Source organism: Girardinichthys multiradiatus, chromosome 6 (assembly GCF_021462225.1).
Source record: "Girardinichthys multiradiatus isolate DD_20200921_A chromosome 6, DD_fGirMul_XY1, whole genome shotgun sequence".
Classification (NCBI taxonomy): Eukaryota; Metazoa; Chordata; class Actinopteri; order Cyprinodontiformes; family Goodeidae; genus Girardinichthys; species Girardinichthys multiradiatus.
The window spans coordinates 44,532,116-44,551,197 of NC_061799.1; the positions used below are offsets into that span (position 1 = coordinate 44,532,116).

The 19,082-nt window shown below is 45.5% G+C and overlaps 1 protein-coding gene across 1 annotated transcript; it reads left to right on the forward strand.

The window, feature by feature from the left end:
- Positions 1–6,007: 6,007 nt before the first annotated feature.
- On the forward strand, positions 6,008–8,514 carry LOC124870145. The gene has a single exon (XM_047368670.1). It carries the CDS (start codon positions 6,335–6,337, stop codon positions 7,796–7,798), a length of 1,464 nt encoding a protein of 487 aa, XP_047224626.1. The 5' UTR covers positions 6,008–6,334; the 3' UTR covers positions 7,799–8,514.
- Positions 8,515–19,082: the final 10,568 nt, after the last annotated feature.

The window sequence follows — 19,082 nt, forward strand, 5'->3', positions numbered from 1 at the left end:
TGGCCCAGTGGGGAGGTTCTTGTTGGGGTTCACTGGGGTTGGGAGTCTCAAGGGGTTGGGATCAGAGCTCGTTGGGGGGTCGGGACTGCTCCGTCCTGGTGCGGCTCCGGTTGGCGGGCTGCTTTGGGCCATGTGGACCCCTCTTTTGTACATAGCTCCCTCTCTGGAGGCGGATGGGGGTTGTTGGGGACTGGGTTCGGGGCGGGAGCCGGGCCGGGGTCACCCGGGTCTGGGCGGTGCCGGCGCTGTCTGCCTGCCTATGCCCTGGGAGGGAAGGGGGCCACCTCCTGGGTCTGGGGGGCTGATTGCCCCTAGGGGGTACCGGCGCCTGGACCTGGGAGTATAGAGTATGCATGGGGAGTGTGACGTCCATTGTTGTTTATCTTTACGTTGGGTGTGAGTGATTTTATGTGTATGCATGAGGGTGGGAGTGGGTGATTGTGACTGTGTGCCTATTTGTTTTTTTTGTTTTTTTGCGACAGGTTGGGTCTTGGACTGCTCCCTCTCCTGGATCAGCTTAGGCCCCCATATTATGGGGACCTATTTCCTCCCCGCCACACTACCTGCCGGTGGTTGGAGTCTCTGACTGCTGGTGTACTTGTGGTTCTCGGTGTCCGGGGCCGGGTGCTTTGGCGTGTGCTGGCTCACTCCCGGTGGCTGCTTGCCGGGGCCTGGCCCCCTGGGCTCTGTTTGGCTTCTGCTTTGGGGGTGGTGTGTCCCAGGGTCTTGTGCCTCTGAGTCCATGGCTGGATCTGCTCGGGCGTGGACGGCTGCCGGCGGGGACTGTGGGCTCGTTGCTGCCGCTCCCTGGGGCTTCTGCACTGTCGCTGCTGGGTGGTTCCCCTGGGACTCTTCACTGCTCTTCTCTGGGGGGGTTGCGGTAGTCCCGGCGGTGGTTCTTCCGGGGTTCCTGTGCTTTGGGGGGCTTTTGGATGTCTGTGGCTCGGATCTCCTCAGTGTCCGTCCAGGGACCATGTGGCAGGCCTGTGGGTCCTCACACTCGCTATTGCATATTTTTGTGGAGAAACCTTGTTTCTCCACAAAAATACTTCAGAGGACATTACTATATCTGTTAAAGTTTAAAATAATACTGTGAATGAAAAAAAAAACAATATGCATAAAGTCCAACATACCCACACACCTGAATCCAGTTTCCTCAACCAAACTTTGTAGCCAGTCACTACAAAGTGTTGGTACAAAAACATCCAACAATTTAGCCTCCTAGAGTTAATCCAGCATAAGTTTTATTCTTAACCCTGTTTAAAAGATATTTTATTGCACTGACAACACTAAAAATACCTCCAACTCTTCTGAGCCCTACACTGCAGAGCCTCAGGAGGTTTCTACTAAAAATTATTCACACTGGATGCTTTGTGATGCTCTCTCTAAAGGAAGTATACGAAGGTTTCACTTGCTTGGGGAAAAACGGATCTCACATATTTCTTTACAAAGTTGTATGAGAGCCAGAAAAGGTGTAATGATTTTTGTTTCATTCTGAGTAGAACTAGGTGTGTGTTGGCGAGTCTTTGTATATAAAAAGGAGCAACTGTAAAAGATCGTAGAGCTCATCCTCATGTTCTCTGAAGAATAGTTGGAGGTAAGTGACAATGATGAATTGGTTTCTTCAACATTATGTAGGACATGGCACAGCTTAGTCATATATACCCTTTTCAGACCTTTTGTTTTATTTTGTTACAAGGACATATATTGTATGTTTGTTTCTTTGTAAAACAAAATGTGTCTGAATAAACAAATTTCTTTTTTAAATGCATAAATCAGCTGTTGGCAAAGTGATGCTGTGGTTGAACATGAAGCTCACAAGGATCAAACTAAATTTAACATTCATTCCTCTTATAGAAAGCAAGTAAAGCCTTAACTGTTGGACTTTATGTGTCTGATATTTTCTATTTTTACAATTTCCTGATTTCATTTAGAAATATCTTTACATGATGTACCCTCACAGCAGAACAATAAGACATAAACTGGTTCTGTGTTTGTTCTTGTTTCTCAGGAATTAGTCAGACCCTGACTGGAAGTCCAATCAACAATTTGAGATCATTTGGATCTGCACGTTGTGTTTCCAAATCCCAAGCAAGGTTTGTTCTGATTCATCTTTAACTCAACAGACTCACTTTAAAAAATAATTAATCATTAGCATTGGTTATTCTGCAGGTGAGTTACTTGCTGCAGTAAAGACCAAATATCTGCATGACTGAAATTAACCTGCTGAAAACTAAAAATATATCTCACAGGACTTTAATTTCTATTTAGTTCCACTGAGCAAAACTCGACATTTCAAAATCAGCTGTCATAAAGTCAGCTTAGACATACAGTCATATTCAGTATATTAGAATAATATTGAAGTTCATTTATTCCTGTAACTCCATCACTGAGAGAAAGACGTTATATAGATTAATTACTCACTGATTGATGTTTTGAAATATTTATTTCTGTTAATTATTTTTGCTCACAGCTAATTAAGACACATTAAAGATCAGTATATTACATCAGACCAATAAAACATCATTTAATGTAGAAATGAGGTCTTAATGAAAAGTATGTTCAATACCTGTTCAAGGGTACTTTTAATGTGACAAACAAGCCTCATTTCAGCTCATATTCTAATTTACTGAGTATGTATAATTTGTCTTCATTTGCACCCTAACGTGACAAGAGCTTCCAAAGAAATTCACCTTTTATCACAGTAACATAATTTCACATTGAGCCAAATAAAACCTTTAGTCTGAGTTCATTTATTCTGTGACAACAAAACCCCACATTAAGACTCACACTCGTCGTCTTCTGCTTATCCGGGACCGAATGGCGGGGGCAGCAGACTGAGCAGAGACATCCACTCTTTCCTCTCCCCAGACACTTCCTCCAGCTCCTCCGGTGGGAGCCCAAGGCGTTCCTAGGCCAGACGTGACACAGAGTCCTTCCAGCGTGTCCTGGGCCATTCCCTGGGCCTTCTCCCAGTGGTACGTACCTGGAAAGCCTCCTGGGGGAGGCGTACTGGAGGCATTCCAAAAAGATGCCCAAGCCATCTTTACTGACTTCTCTAAATGTGGAGGAGCAGCAGCTCTACTCCAAGCTCCTCACGGATGGCCGAGCTCTTCACCTCGTCTCTAAGGGAGTGCCCAGCCACCCTGCGGAGGAACCTCATTTCATCCTCTTGTATCCGAGATCTTATTCTTTCAGTCATGACCAGTGAGGGTAGGAACGTGGACTAACTGGTAAATCGCCTTTCGGCTCAGCTCTCTCTTCACCCTAACGGATTGCAGAGCATCCTGATTACTGCAGCAGCTGCACCGATCCTTCTGTCAATCTCCTGCCCTATTCTCCCCTTATTCGTGAACAAAATCCTGAGATACTTAAACTCCTCCACAGGAGGCAGGAGCTTCCCTCCAACCTGAAGAGGGCAAGCCACCCTCGGTTCGACTTAGTGCCAGCAGGGACACATGAGGGACACGGTCAAAGGCCTACTCCAGGTCCACAAAACACATGTGGACCAGTTGTGCAAATTCCCATGAACCCTCGAGCACACTGCAGAGGTTGTAGAGCTGGTCCAGTGTTTCACAGCCGGTCTGAAAACCACACTGCTCCTCTTGAAGCTGAGGTTCGACTATCAGCCGGAGTCTCCTCTCCAACACCCTGGCATAGGATTTCCCAGGGAGGCTGAGGAGTGTGAACCCGCTATAGTTAGAACACACCCACCGGTCACCCTTCTTGTGAAGGGGGACCACCACCCCGATCTGCCAGTCCAGAGGCACTGTCCCTGACCGCCACGAAATGTTGAAGAGGCGTGCCAACCACGACAGCCCCACAACATCCTGGGACTTGAGGTACTGAGGGTGGATCTCATCCACCCACCAAAGCCTTGCCACCAATGAGCTTTTTAACTACCTTGGTGACTTTATCCTGGGTTATGAACGAGTCCAACTCTGAATCCCCAATCTCGTCTTCCACCAGGGTAAGATATGACAGCAGGATTAAGGAGATCCTCAAAGTACTCCCACTGCCTGGTAATGTCCCCCGTAGAGGTCAGCAGCTCTTCACCCCCACTGTACACAGTGTTGGCAAAGCACTGCTTCCCTCCCCTGAGGTACCGGACGCATTGCCAGAATCGCTTTGAGGCCGACCGGTAGTCTTTCTCCATGGCCTCAACAAACTCCTCCCAAGTGTTTTCCTCTACCACCACCCGGGACACAGCATGCTTGGCCTCAAGGGACCCTTTAACTGCCTGAGGAGTCCTACAATCCAACCACAACTGATAGGACTCCTTCTTCAGCTTGACAGCATCCCTTTCTGGCAGTGTCCACCACCGGATTTGGGGATTGTGGGCACGACAGGCACCGCAGACCTTAGGGCCACAGCCATGGGCGGCAGCATCGACAATAGAGGAGGAGAACACAGTCCACTTGGACTCTTATGTCTCCAACCTCCCCCAGAATCTGGTCAAAGCTCTTCCGGTGGTGGGAGTTGAATACCTACCTGGCCAAGGGTTCTGCCAGACGTTCCCAGCAGACCCTGACTAGGTCCGAAGATACAACTACAAAGTCAGTCATCGACCTCCTGCCTAGGGTGTCCTTCTACCACGAGCACTGATGAACACACTTATGTTTGAACATTATGTTCATTATGGACAATCCATGAGTGGCACAGTAGTCCAAAAAATTAAACACCGCTTGGGTTACGAATGGGGAGGCCATTTCTCCCAATCGCTCCCCTCCAGGTGTCACTGTTGTTTCCCACGTGGACACTGAAGTCCCCCAGCAGAATGAGAGAGACCCTGAGAGGGGCACTGTCCAGCACCTCCGACAGGGATGGTAAGAAAGAAGAGTACTCTGCACTGCTGGTCGGCCTGTAGGCCAAAACAACACTTAGAGACCTCTCCCTGACCCAAAGGCGCAGGGATGCGACCCTCTCATCCACTGAGGAAAACCCCAACATGAGGCGGCGAAGCCGGGCGAGCGACAAACAAACCCACTCAATTCCGCCGCCTCTCCCCACCGGCCACTCCAGAGTAGAAGATAGTCTAACGTCTCTCAAAGAGTTCCAGAGTCTAGCTTGTGTGTGGAGGTGAGCTCGGCATCTAGCCAATATCTCTCGACCTCCCGCACAAGCTCAGACTCTTTCCCCCCAGCGAAGTAACATTCCACGTCCATAGAGTCAGGTTAACCATCCGGACATGGGGTTGTTGAGGTCTCCGCCGTCGACCGCTGCCTGGTCCTCTTAGCACCGGTCCCTCATGGTTCCCCCTGCAGTTTGTGGGCCCACTGGGGGATGGCCCAGCATCACTAACCCGGCCATTAGGCACTCGCTGACAAATTCCGACCCCAGTCCTGGCTCCAGGGTTGGGCCCTGGCTCCGCTGTACTGGGCAAAGTCACGTGTCTCATTGTACTAGTCCTCATGAAAGCTTCTGAACTGCTTTTTGTCTGACCCTTCTTCAGAGTCTGTTTGCTATGGGAGACCCTACCAAGGGCATTTAAACCCCGAAAAACATAGGACCTAGGATCATTTGAGCACTTAAACACCTCCACCACGTTAAGGTGGCGGTTGAAGGAGGGGCCCACATTAGGAAATTTATACAATCGGCAGTAAAAAAGTTTAGTTAGGTTCAAACCTTTTAACATGTTTATTAGGCAAGACCATAATCACATGGTTAGTTTGTCAGTGTCTAAGAAAAACTATTTTATTGTACCTGTATGACTCACCTGAGGATCGATTAAATAAAGAAGAAACTGTTTTTTAGTTTTGCCATTTTTTTTGACTGTTTTCTTATGTTCGACTACAGGCAGACTGACACCAAAGAAGAATCAACTCTGACAATCAAGATGTGCCTGTTACTGATAACAACTCTCCTCCTTGTTGTGGTTGTTGTACTTTTGTTACACTGGAAGAACATTATCACTCTGACAGATTTACTCGCAGCAGGAAAGAGAGTTTCAGATGTAGTCATCCCAGCATTAGATGATCCTAAGATATCAGGAGCGCTAACGCTGACTGTCACAGCATTCTTCATTTTGTCAAGTTCACTGACAACAACTCTGTTGGTCATTGTTACTGTAACACTTTGGTTACATTGGTTCAACATCCTTCCACTGAAACATTTATTCATATTAACTTCAGATTTTTACCAGTCAGTCACTGTGGGACTAAATCAGACCTGCATTGATTCAAAGCCAGGAGCTAAACGACTGGCTGAAGTCGTTAAAGGAAAAAGCACTCTGCTTACATCACAAACAGGCCATCTCCCGCTTTACAAAATTGCACTGGAAGAAAAACAAATCAGCATTAAAGGGTGCAAAAGTTTCAGTTTTGGAGAGAAATCCATGAACTGTAACCGAAACATCCTGGTTCTTGGAGCCACAGGTGCTGGGAAGTCCACTGTCATTAATGCGATGATAAATTACGTTCTAGGTGTTAGATGGGAGGACTCGTTTCGGTTTAAGTTAGTGGACGAAAGTCAAACAAAATCACAAGTTCACAATCAGACACCAGAAATCACCGTGTACAAACTCTACCACCAGGAGGGTTTCAGAGTAAATTACTCACTGACTATTGTGGACACTCCAGGCTTTGGAGACACCGGAGGCATAGACAGAGACAAGGACATCACAGAACAGCTGCGTAACCTCTTCGCTGATCAGGAAGGTGTCGGTGAAATTGATGCCGTGTGTTTTGTAGTTCAGGCCAATATAACTGAACTGACATCAACACAAACATACGTGTTTGATTCAGCACTCTCAATCTTTGGCAAAGATGTAGCAGAAAACATCAGGGTCCTGGTGACGTATGCAGACGAGCAGCAGCAACCAGTTCTAGAAGCCATCAGAGTGTCTGGTGTCCCATGTCCTAAAAGTAATGATGGTCTCCCAGTTCACTTCAGATTTAATAACTCAGTGCTGTTTGCTGACAACAAATCCTCAGTGATAAGACGCATGATTCGGCTCAACGAAGAGAAAACTTTTGAGTTTTGGAACATGGGGACAAAGAGCATGGCCGGTTTCTTTGCTAGTCTAAATTACGTCAGAACCATAAGGTTGACAATGACCAGTCAGGTCCTGAAAGAAAGAAAGCATCTGGAAAGTACAGCTGAGGAGCTGCAGAAGCAGGTTAAACTCGGCTTGGCCAAGCTGCAGGATATTAGGGAGACCAATGAAAAACTCCAAGAGCACGAAGCAGAGATCAGGAAAAATGAGGACTTTGAGTTTCACGTCACTTTGGAAAAAGTTGAGCAAGTTGATATTTCTCACACTGGACAGTACATCACCAACTGTCTGCAGTGTCATGTTACCTGTCACTATCCTTGTGTTATACCTAATGATGATGGTAAAAGAAGATGTTCTGCAATGGGGCAGGACGGTTACTGTACAGTGTGTCCAGGGAAATGTTTTTGGAATGTGCATTCTAACCAGAGCTTCAAATGGGAATATCTAGAAATTCATGAAAAAAGAACAGTGAAGGAGCTGAAAGAAAAATACGAGAAGGCCTGCGGGCAGAAGGTGACTTTGGAGGAGCTGATTAAAAACCTGCTGTCTGATTATAAATCTATGCAGGATGATGTGGTGAAACTGATCGCAGAGGCTGCAAAGTGTCTGAACAGACTGAAGGAAATAGCCCTGAACCCAAATCCCCTTACCACTCCAGAATATATTGACATGCTCATTAAAGGAGAGCAACAGGAGTCTAAACCAGGCTGGAAGGAACGAGTTCAGGCTCTGATGAAAATGAAAGAAAAGGCACAGATCATAGCTAAAATAGAGAAGGGAGAGGAGATCCTGGCTCATCAGTGATCTGCTGATGCCTTCAGAACAAATCTAAACTCCAGCTCAGACAAGATTGTTGAAAAACCAACAGTGATAAAGACAAACTACCAGTTTAACAAAACCTTCAAGTTGGAGCATATATAAAGCTGTTACAGTTTGCTTGACTCACTTCTCATTCACCAGTTTATTCTTAGGGCATTTTAAACAAATTCCTGCTAATTTTCTGACTGAACAGTCTATAACTAACCTATAACATCCTCTGTATGCAATGTTGGAGCCAGTTGGCCTAAACGTTAACATGATTTTGTCTCAAAAGATGAATTGGTCAGTCACATAAACTGTAGTGGCTTCATGCGTTCTGTCCGCCGAGAGGATTCATTTGATTTTTGGTTTAATCGCATAGAGCAAAGAAAGTGGGACAACACATTTAATTTAAGAAGGGATGAAAAAGATACCTTTTGTTTTTATCTGCTTTTCTTTTTTGCTTATTGTTTCGGTTTAAGTAATTTTAGGGTAATCTGTGTCTTTTTAGAGAACCCAAAAGCCTTATTTTGTTAATATGGGCAATTTAATGTTTTATTTTATCATTTATCTTTAGGGTTTCTTAATGTTTTATGTTTTAAGATTTTTTAAATGTTAAGTTTAAGCAAATATAACTTTTATAAAACACGTGATGTGAACTGCACTGCAATTTACTGTGTTGATAGAAAATATATTGTAATAAATAAAATATATATATATTCCTTATTTTACACACATCTGGTCATTAACTCTTTTTTTTTTTACCTTGAAATCAATTCTATCACATATTAGATTACAAAGGTTCCTTTGCTTTTTTTGTTTAATAAAAAAAATTGTTTTCGAACTGCCAAAAAATGGATTCAGTTGAGCAACAACAATTTAAAAAAATCAAAAGAAAATCATTAATTCAGAGCAGTAAAAGGTAAATCAGTATAAAGTGTATTATTCCAGTACAATCAATCCTAATTGATTGATTGATTGAAAATGTTGTGTGTCACATAAACCTGCTTTTATAAAGATACTGTGAAATCTGAAGATCTCTTCCTGTTAACAGGTTTTAGTTACAAGCTCCTTTCTAATCAGTGATTTTGTTCTCAATCTAAACCTCGATCTCATGTTTTAATGGAAACTTGGTTCAGCCAGAATAATAATGCAGCAATATTAATTTATTTTTAGAATATTTCCAGGATTAAAGGATTAATGTTCCAGCAGGATCTTGAAAAACTCATTAATCTGGAACAAACTTCCAGAAAACTGCAGAAATGCTGAATGCCTGAGTTTTTTTAAATCAAGGTTAAAAACCTGTTTAGAGTTGCTTTTAATTGTTCTAAAATTACTGATATGGGTTTATACTGGAGATAAAAGGTGAATTAGGATTTTCCACCTTTGGACAGGACAGTGAGAAAAAGTCCACTGTCCACAATGAGGACTCCTCGGAGGGACAGCAAGAAGCATAAACCCAAAAAGGAAGACTGCCGGAAGGTCGTCCCGAAAAGGCACAGAGCTTAGGTGGATGGCCATAAGGCCGGCAACATAGGAGCAGGGACCTAGGAGGCCGGCAACAAAGAAGCAGGGGTCTAAAGGGGTGGCAACGCAGGAGCAGGGATCTAGGGGGCTGGTGATGGCAGAGATGAGGATCTGGAGGCTGGCTGTGGTGGTGGTGCATGAGAAACCCACAGAGAATCCAGGGTGGCGACTAGATGTGGGAGTGGCGTTGGAACCTTGGAGGTTGGCGGCGGCGGCTGAGAAGGAACCTTGGAGGCCAACTGAGGATCATAGAGGACCCTCTGGGAGTCTGGTTTGGAGGTCGGCCATGGAGGGTGGAGGACCAGGAGAACCCACGAAGAACCCTGTCAGGTGGTTGACTGAGAGGTTGAAACTTGAACCCACTGAGGACCTTGGGAGATTTGTACCCACTGAAGAGCTCGAGAGACTTGAATTCACGATGGAGCTCGGGAGACTTGGAACCACGGTAGAGCTTTAGGGAGCACCGGGAAGGCCCTGAAGAGTGGTGCAGGAAGTGCTGGATCTGCAGTGGAATTTCTGGAGACTGAGCCTGGTCCACCTGGACGGCCTCGTTGTGGGAGTCAGGAGACGGAGGTTGTTCGTCCTCAAAACACTGTGAGACGTACACGTTGACTCTCAGTGAAAGAGCTCGAAGCATCTCGCTGACCTTCAGAAGCAGAAGATAAGACGTCTGGCTGAACCTTAAAGCTACCTTTAAGGTTCAGCCAGACCTTTAGAGTTTAAACTAGGGGCCCAAGATTTACTTTTTGTATGTCCTGATGGGCTAAAAATGAGTTAAATGTGATAAAAACCTGGAGTGGGGCTGATTGTTTAAAATCCTTCAAGTGGTGCTTTTAAATTTTTATATCTCTACATCAAAGTGTACCAAGGGTCTGCAGGTTAGGAGCACTTGGAGGCTTGTACCAGACAAACCATCCAATGGTATAATGACATAAGCAGTATGCAATGTGCAGTAATGCAGGAAACATGCCAGGAAACACAGGCAAACTGGCTGATGGCTCCCAAGCTAAATCTGTGAAGAGAAGTTCAGCAAGACTGCAAGAAAACATCTTTACCTGTGATAAATTCGTAATTCAGCAGCTGTGCCCTAGCTTTGGCTTTTAAGAAGAAAATTTAACTGGTTGTAAACCTAACACAAAACTAAAAATGGTTTTAATACTCTGCTAACGTTTCAGGTAAGTATTCTGTCCTAAATGGGATAACATGTTTTATCTTAGTATTTATTATAGTAGAGTTATATCTATATATTGGTTTTCCCCTTAAAAAGAGTTGTATGAGCTCAGGTAAGTTAGGCCTGCTTAGGCCCACGGGTGAAGGAGAGGCGGTAAGGGTTGGTTCTGCGTCCCACTAAATGATTATGCGCCTGTACGCAGTACCGGGAAGAAGGTAGAACGGCTGTCTGCTATGAAGCCGTCATCCAGAACCAGTTATGGCTGCAAAAACGAGCACAGAAACTCCCAAGCACACAAAGAAGATCAGATCCACTACCAATAGGCAGTCTAAAACACAACTTATTCTGTTTATAAATATAGCTTTTTTTCCTTGTTCCAAATTGTTTCTGAACTGTTCTGCTATGTTGGACCCTCAATGCTCTTGCTTGGCTTCTCTCCCCTCAGAGCTCGAAGCTTTTGTGAAAGGCTAGCCTTTGAAACGTGCACCGCTACATTAATGTCTGTCTGCTTGCTTCAAAATACCCCAGTTAAAATCAAAGCGAGAGAAACTAGTTGTGTTTCATGTTATTTTGCTGAATTACAACAACACAGTACAGCTCGAAAACACAGCTTATGTTCAGAGATTTCACTTACACTACACGAGAGCGCATGCGTGCTTACCTCCAAAACAGAGCGGTTGCTAAGGACATTGGTGCGTTCGATTTAATAGACTGGGAGATTTTACACAGGTGGTGCACATACATAAAACAACGCTGCATGCATTAGGACAGGATGAACAATAAATCAATTGGATCTTTTATTAACCCCAGCTCCTCTGAACCGCACAAGTTTGGATCAAGTGTTTATTATGTAGGCCTAAGCAGCAGTGGTAAAAGTAGTTTTACATTCTTGCCAGTACTCAGGTATATGGGGTTACTAAACGATCCAACGTTAGGTGGTAATATTTGTAGTAATGGTTAATATATATTTAAAACCAATGTTCCTGAAGACAAGTGACCTGTACCATCATAAGTGTTGATTGCAACAAATACAACAGGAGGAAACAAAAAAAATACAAAATAAGTTAAGGAAGTTTTGAAAAAATAAATCCCGCAAACATAGAACAGCAAAACTGAAACTATTTCAGGAGCTGCAAATGTTTGTTAATCCTAATCTCACTGAGTCACATACCATAAAGAAAACTCTGGCACCAGCTCTTCTTCATTTCTAAGTAAACAGACATTTCCTGGTGCAACACAGTTACTTGAAATTGTCGATGGGATCATTTTAATTAATAAATTTATCCTCATCCAGATGTTTACTGTCAGCTTTGGGTTAAAGAATCTGAGAAATGGTCACAAAGGCAGTTCACCGTGTTTCTTTGGCACAAGCCTGACAGTGAAGGAAGAACGTTCTGTATTGAATCTGGTGGAGAACTCGTACTCGTACTCGTCGTCTTCCGCTTATCCGGGACCGGGTCGCGGGGGCAGCAGACTCAGCAGAGACGCCCAGACGTCCCTCTCTCCAGACACCTCCTCCAGTTCCTCCAGGGGGAGCCCAAGGCGTTCCCAGGCCAGCCAAGAGAGATAGTCCCTCCAGCGTGTCCTTGGCCTCCTCCCGGTGAGACGTGCCTGGAACACCTCCCGAGGAAGGCGTCCAGGAGGCATCCGGTATAGATGCCCGAGCCACCTCAACTGGCTCCTCTCGATGTGGAGGAGCAGTGGCTCTACTTCGAGCTCCTCCCGGATGGCCGAGCTCCTCACCCTATCTCTAAGAGAGTGCCCGGCCACCCTACGGAGGAAGCTCATTTCAGCCGCTTGTATCCAGGATCTCGTTCTTTCGGTCATGACCCAAAGTTCATGGCCATAGGTGAGGGTAGGAACATAGTCCGACCGGTAAATCGAGAGCTTTGCTTTTCGGCTCAGCTCTCTCTTCACCACAATGGACCGGCACAGCGCCCCCATTACTGTGGCAGCCGCACCGATCCGTCTGTCAATCTCCCGCTCCATTCTTCCCTCACTCGTGAACAAGACCCCGAGATACTTAAACTCCTCCACTTGAGGCAGGAACTTCCCTCCAACCTGAAGAGGACAGGTGGAGAACACTGTGCAGAAAACAAAGAACCCAGAGGAGTTATTGAGTTTATCAGCATAGAAAGCGTAAGAGGTCAACCTGTTATACATATTTATTTTTTACATGTATTATTTTGTATTGATACATTAATGATTGTAAAAAACCTACTCACTGGAGCTCACACAGAAAGAAAAACGTGAAAGTATCATAGTGAATTTAAAAAACAATTGAATTATAGGCAACATACTTCCCCAGGAAGAGAGATTGCTGCCAAGTCATTGACTGAGTGCATCTGGAGGGGCTTCAATAGAAAACATTTCACAGATTAGATTAATAAACTGAATTTGATTGCTTTGTGTTATGACTGGGATTGAAATGTCAGAATAACTGGTTTGATCTGACTTCCTATTTCTGAACATAAATTAAATCTGTGTGTCCTTAAAGTGCGCTGAGATGACATTTATTGTGAATTGGTGCTTTATAAATGAACTGAAACGATCTAAACATTAATGGTCACTCAATCATAGCTATTATTTCATTTAGTTTTATTTTCTGCTGACTGGACAAATGGCAGGTTGAACATTTCTCATAAAACCTTTTAATTATTTTTATTTAATTCAAAATGAAAGTTGGTTTTCATTAAAAATTGCAAAAACGTTCAATTGAATTCAGTTTTATTTATATAGGATCCTGGCCCGGGGTCGGGCGCTGGGCTGCGGTTGGCGGTTCGGTGGGTGGGGCGGTGGAGCATGTCTTGTGACTGCACTGGGGTGGCTGGTGCTTGGCCTGAAGCGGTTGGCCTGTATGGCCTAGGTCCCCAGCAGGTGCTTGTATCCCTCTCGTGGACTGGTGGGCTGGGGGCTGCTGGCACTGTCTGGGGGGATTGGGCGGGCTTGGAGGTGTGCTGCTCTGCTGGCTGTCGTGTCCAAGGGGGGAGGGGTTGTATCCGCTTCCAGGGCGTGGGGTCACTGGTGTTTGGATCGGCTGGGAGGCGATGGCGGAGCTGAGCCGGATAGTGTTTCTCCCTGGGCAGTCGTTGCAGTGGCGCGCTGTGTTGTGGGGGAGCGGGGCTGTGTGTGGAGGTTGCGCTGTGTGGGTGTGGTTTCATCGGCTTCTCGGCCATGGAGTTCACCTGTGGGGCTGTGCCCCTGTTGGGGAGGGGATTTGTGGCGTTTGGGTTTGGGGGGATGTGTTCGATATCGGGGTCCTTGTTGGGGGTGGCCCAGTGGGGAGGTTCTTGTTGGGGTTCACTGGGGTTGGGAGTCTCAAGGGGTTGGGATCAGAGCTCGTTGGGGGGTCGGGACTGCTCCGTCCTGGTGCGGCTCCGGTTGGCGGGCTGCTTTGGGCCATGTGGACCCCTCTTTTGTACATAGCTCCCTTTCTGGAGGCGGATGGGGGTTGTTGGGGACTGGGTTCGGGGCGGGAGCCGGGCCGGGGTCACCCGGGTCTGGGCGGTGCCGGCGCTGTCTGCCTGCCTATGCCCTGGGAGGGAAGGGGGCCACCTCCTGGGTCTGGGGGCTGATTGCCCCTAGGGGGTACCGGCGCCTGGACCTGGGAGTATAGAGTATGCATGGGGAGTGTGACGTCCATTGTTGTTTATCTTTACGTTGGGTGTGAGTGATTTTATGTGTATGCATGAGGGTGGGAGTGGGTGATTGTGACTGTGTGCCTATTTGTTTTTTTTGTTTTTTTGCGACAGGTTGGGTCTTGGACTGCTCCCTCTCCTGGATCAGCTTAGGCCCCCATATTATGGGGACCTATTTCCTCCCCGCCACACTACCTGCCGGTGGTTGGAGTCTCTGACTGCTGGTGTACTTGTGGTTCTCGGTGTCCGGGGCCGGGTGCTTTGGCGTGTGCTGGCTCACTCCCGGTGGCTGCTTGCCGGGGCCTGGCCCCCTGGGCTCTGTTTGGCTTCTGCTTTGGGGGTGGTGTGTCCCAGGGTCTTGTGCCTCTGAGTCCATGGCTGGATCTGCTCGGGCGTGGACGGCTGCCGGCGGGGACTGTGGGCTCGTTGCTGCCGCTCCCTGGGGCTTCTGCACTGTCGCTGCTGGGTGGTTCCCCTGGGACTCTTCACTGCTCTTCTCTGGGGGGGTTGCGGTAGTCCCGGCGTTGGTTCTTCCGGGGTTCCTGTGCTTTGGGGGGCTTTTGGATGTCTGTGGCTCGGATCTCCTCAGTGTCCGTCCAGGGACCATGTGGCAGGCCTGTGGGTCCTCACACTCGCTATTGCATATTTTTGTGGAGAAACAAGGTTTCTCCACAAAAATACTTCAGAGGACATTACTATATCTGTTAAAGTTTAAAATAATACTGTGAATGAAAAAAAAACAATATGCATAAAGTCCAACATACCCACACACCTGAATCCAGTTTCCTCAACCAAACGTTGTAGCCAGTCACTACAAAGTGTTGGTACAAAAACATCCAACAATTTAGCCTCCTAGAGTTAATCCAGCATAAGTTTTATTCTTAACCCTGTTTAAAAGATATTTTATTGCACTGACAACACTAAAAATACCTCCAACTCTTCTGAGCCCTACACTGCAGAGCCTCAGGAGGTTTCTACTAAAAATTATTCACACTGGATGCTTTGTGATGCTCTCTCTAAAGGAGGTATACGAAGGTTTCACTTGCTTGGGGAAAACGGATCTCACATATTTCTTTACAAAGTTGTATGAGAGCCAGAAAAGGTGTAATGATTTTTGTTTCATTCTGAGTAGAACTAGGTGTGTGTTGGCGAGTCTTTGTATATAAAAAGGAGCAACTGTAAAAGATCGTAGAGCTCATCCTCATGTTCTCTGAAGAATAGTTGGAGGTAAGTGACAATGATGAATTGGTTTCTTCAACATTATGTAGGACATGGCACAGCTTAGTCATATATACCCTTTTCAGACTTGTTGTTTTATTTTGTTACAAGGACATATATTGTATGTTTGTTTCTTTGTAAAAATTAAAAAAATGTGTCTGAATAAAAGAATTTCTTTTTTAAATGCATAAATCAGCTGTTGGCAAAGTGATGCTGTGGTTGAACATGAAGCTCACAAGGATCAAACTAAATTTAACATTCATTCCTCTTATAGAAAGCAAGTAAAGCCTTAACTGTTGGACTTTATGTGTCTGATATTTTCTATTTTTACAATTTCCTGATTTCATTTAGAAATATCTTTACATGATGTACCCTCACAGCAGAACAATAAGACATAAACTGGTTCTGTGTTTGTTCTTGTTTCTCAGGAATTAGTCAGACCCTGACTGGAAGTCCAATCAACAATTTGAGATCATTTGGATCTGCACGTTGTGTTTCCAAATCCCAAGCAAGGTTTGTTCTGATTCATCTTTAACTCAACAGACTCACTTTAAAAAAGAATTAATCATTAGCATTGGTTATTCTGCAGCTGAGTTACCTGCTGCAGTAAAGACCAAATATCTGCATGACTGGCATTAACCTGCTGAAAACTAAAAATATATCTCACAGGACTTTAATTTCTATTTAGTTCCACTGAGCAAAACTCGACATTTCAAAATCAGCTGTCATAAAGTCAGCTTAGACATACAGTCATATTCAGTATATTAGAATAATATTGAAGTTCATTTATTCCTGTAACTCCATCACTGAGTGAAAGATGTTATATAGATTAATTACTCACTGATTGATGTTTTGAAATATTTATTTCTGTTAATTATTTTTGCTCACAGCTAATTAAGACACATTAAAGATCAGTATATTACATCAGACCAATAAAACATCATTTAATGTAGAAATGAGGTCTTAATGAAAAGTATGTTCAATACCTGTTCAAGGGTACTTTTAATGTGACAAACAAGCCTCATTTCAGCTCATATTTGTTGGAATTATGATTATTGATTAATTAATCTTTATCAATAATTATAATGAAAAATCATAATTTGACTAAATTAATTTCTTAACCAAAAATCCTGATTTATGAATCGAGACCAGTGATGTCTTCTGGTGTTGTAATTGTGGCTCAACGCCTTTGATAATTAGGCCAGACGTGAGACAGAGTCCTTCCAGCGTTTCCTGGGCCTCCTCCCAGTGGTACGTACCTGGAAAGCCTCCTGGGGGAGGCGTACTGGAGGCATTCCAAAAAGATGCCAAAGCCATCTTTACTGACTTCTCTAGATGTGGAGTGCCCAGCCACCCTGCGGAGGAACCTCATTTCATCCTCTTGTATCCGAGATCTTGTTCTTTCAGTCATGACCAGTGAGGGTAGGAACATGGACTAACTGGTAAATCGAGAGCTTCGCCTTTCAGCTCAGCTCTCTCTTCACCCCAACGGATTGCAGAGCATCCTGATTACTGCAGCAGCTGCACCAATCCTTCTGTCAATCTCCTGCCCTATTCTCCCCTTATTTGTGAACAAAATCCTGGGATACTTAAACTCCTCCACTGGAGGCAGGAGTTTCCCTCCAACCTGAAGAGGACAAGCCACCCTTTTCCAGTCTAGAACCGTGGCCTCGGACTTGAAGGAGCTGATCGTCATCCCAGCTGCTTTACACTGGGCAGCGAACCACCCCAGTCCCTGCTAGAGGTTTTGGCTGGAGGGGGCCAGTAGGACCACGTCATCTGCAAAAAGACGAAATCCTCTGGTCCCCAAACCAAACCCTCTCCGGCACTTGGCTGGTCCTAAAAATCCTTTCCATAAGAGTTATGAACAAAACCTGTCACAAACGGCAGCCCTGCCAGAGTCCAACATGCACCGGGAACAGGTTCGACTTAATGCCGGCAGGGAAACGTGTGGGACACGGTTGAAGGCCTACTCCAGGTCCGCAAACCACACGTGGACCGGTTGTGCAAACTCCCATGAACCCTCGAGCACCTTGCAGAGGTTGTAGAGCTGGTCCAGTATTTCACAGCCGGGCCGAAAACCACACTGCTCCTCCTGAAGCTGAGGTTCGACTATCCTTCTTCAGCTTGACAGCATCCCTTACTGGCAGTGTCCACCACCGGATTTGGGGATTGCTGCCACGACAGGCACCGCAGACCTTATGGCCACAGCTATGGGCATCGACAATAGAGGTGGAGAGCATAGTCCACTTGCACTCTATGTCTCCAACCTCCCCTGGAATCTGGTCAAAGCTCTTCCGAAGGTGGGAGTTGAATACATACCTGTTCAAGGGCTCTGCCTGATGTTCCCAGCAGACCCTGACTATACTCTTGGGCCTGCCAAGTATGTCTGGCCTTCTCCTCTTCCGGTGGATCCAGCTCACCACCAGGTGGTGATCGGTGGACAGCTCAGCCAATCTCTTCTCCCGAGTGTCCAAGACATTCATCCGAAGGTCCAAAGATACAACTACAAAGTCAGCCATCAACCTCCTGCCTACAGTGTCCTTCTACCAAGTGCACTGATGAACACCCTTATGCTTGAACATGGTGTTCATTATGGACAATCCATGACTGGCACAGAAGTCCAATAATGAAACCACGCAAGTCCCCCAGCAGAATGAAAGAGACCCTGAGAGGGGTTTTATTCATACAGCTCCAATTCACAACGCATGTCATCTCAAGGCATTTCACAAAGTCATTTCAATCGAATCATAGATTCCAAGTCAGGTTCATACATTCCAATTAATCCTAAATATCAAACAGTGCAGTCAGATTCAGTTATTTACTCAAATTGTTAAAAAAGTTTTTTCTATCTAAGGAAACCCAGCAGATTGCATCCAGTCAGTGATTGTAGCATTCACTCCTCCTGGATGAGCATGTAGCAACAGTGGAGAGGAAAAAACTCCCTTTTAACAGGAAGAACCCTCCAGCAGAACCAGAACCAGGCTCAGTGTGAGTGGCCATCTGATACAACCGACTGGGGATATGATAGAACAGAGCAGTGACTCAAAAAGAACACAGAAGCACTGATTCAGGAGTACTTTCTATGGGAAGGAAGTGTCCAGCACCTCTGACAGGGATGCCAAGAAGGCCAGGTACTCTGCTCTGCTGCTTGGCCTGTGGGCCAAAACAACACTCAAAGACCTCTCCCCTGGTTCCAGAGTGGGGCCCTGGCTCCGCTGTACCGGGCAAAGTCATGTGTCTCATTTTACTAGTCATCGTGAACTTCTGAACCGCCTTTTGTCTGACCCATCACTCAGAGCGTTTGCCATGACCACTACCAGGGGCATTTAAGCCCCGGAAAACATAGCTTCTAGGATCATTTGAGCACTTAAACCCCTCCACCACGTTAAGATGGCGGTTCAAACAGGGGCCCACATTAGGAAATATATAAAATCTGGAATAAAAAAGTTTAGTTAGGTTTAAACCTTTTAACGTGTTCATCAAGCAAGACCATAATCACAGAGTATGTTGTGTAATTCATTCATGGTTAGTTTCTCAGTGTCTATGACAAACTGTTTTATTGTATCTGTATGAATGACCTGAGGATTGATTAAGTAAAGAAGGAACAGTTTTTTACAGTTTTGCAATTTCTTGTGACTGTTTTCTTATGTTCGACTACAGGCAGACTGACACCAAAGAAGAATCAACTCTGACAATCAAGATGTGCCTGTTACTGATAACAACTCTCCTCCTT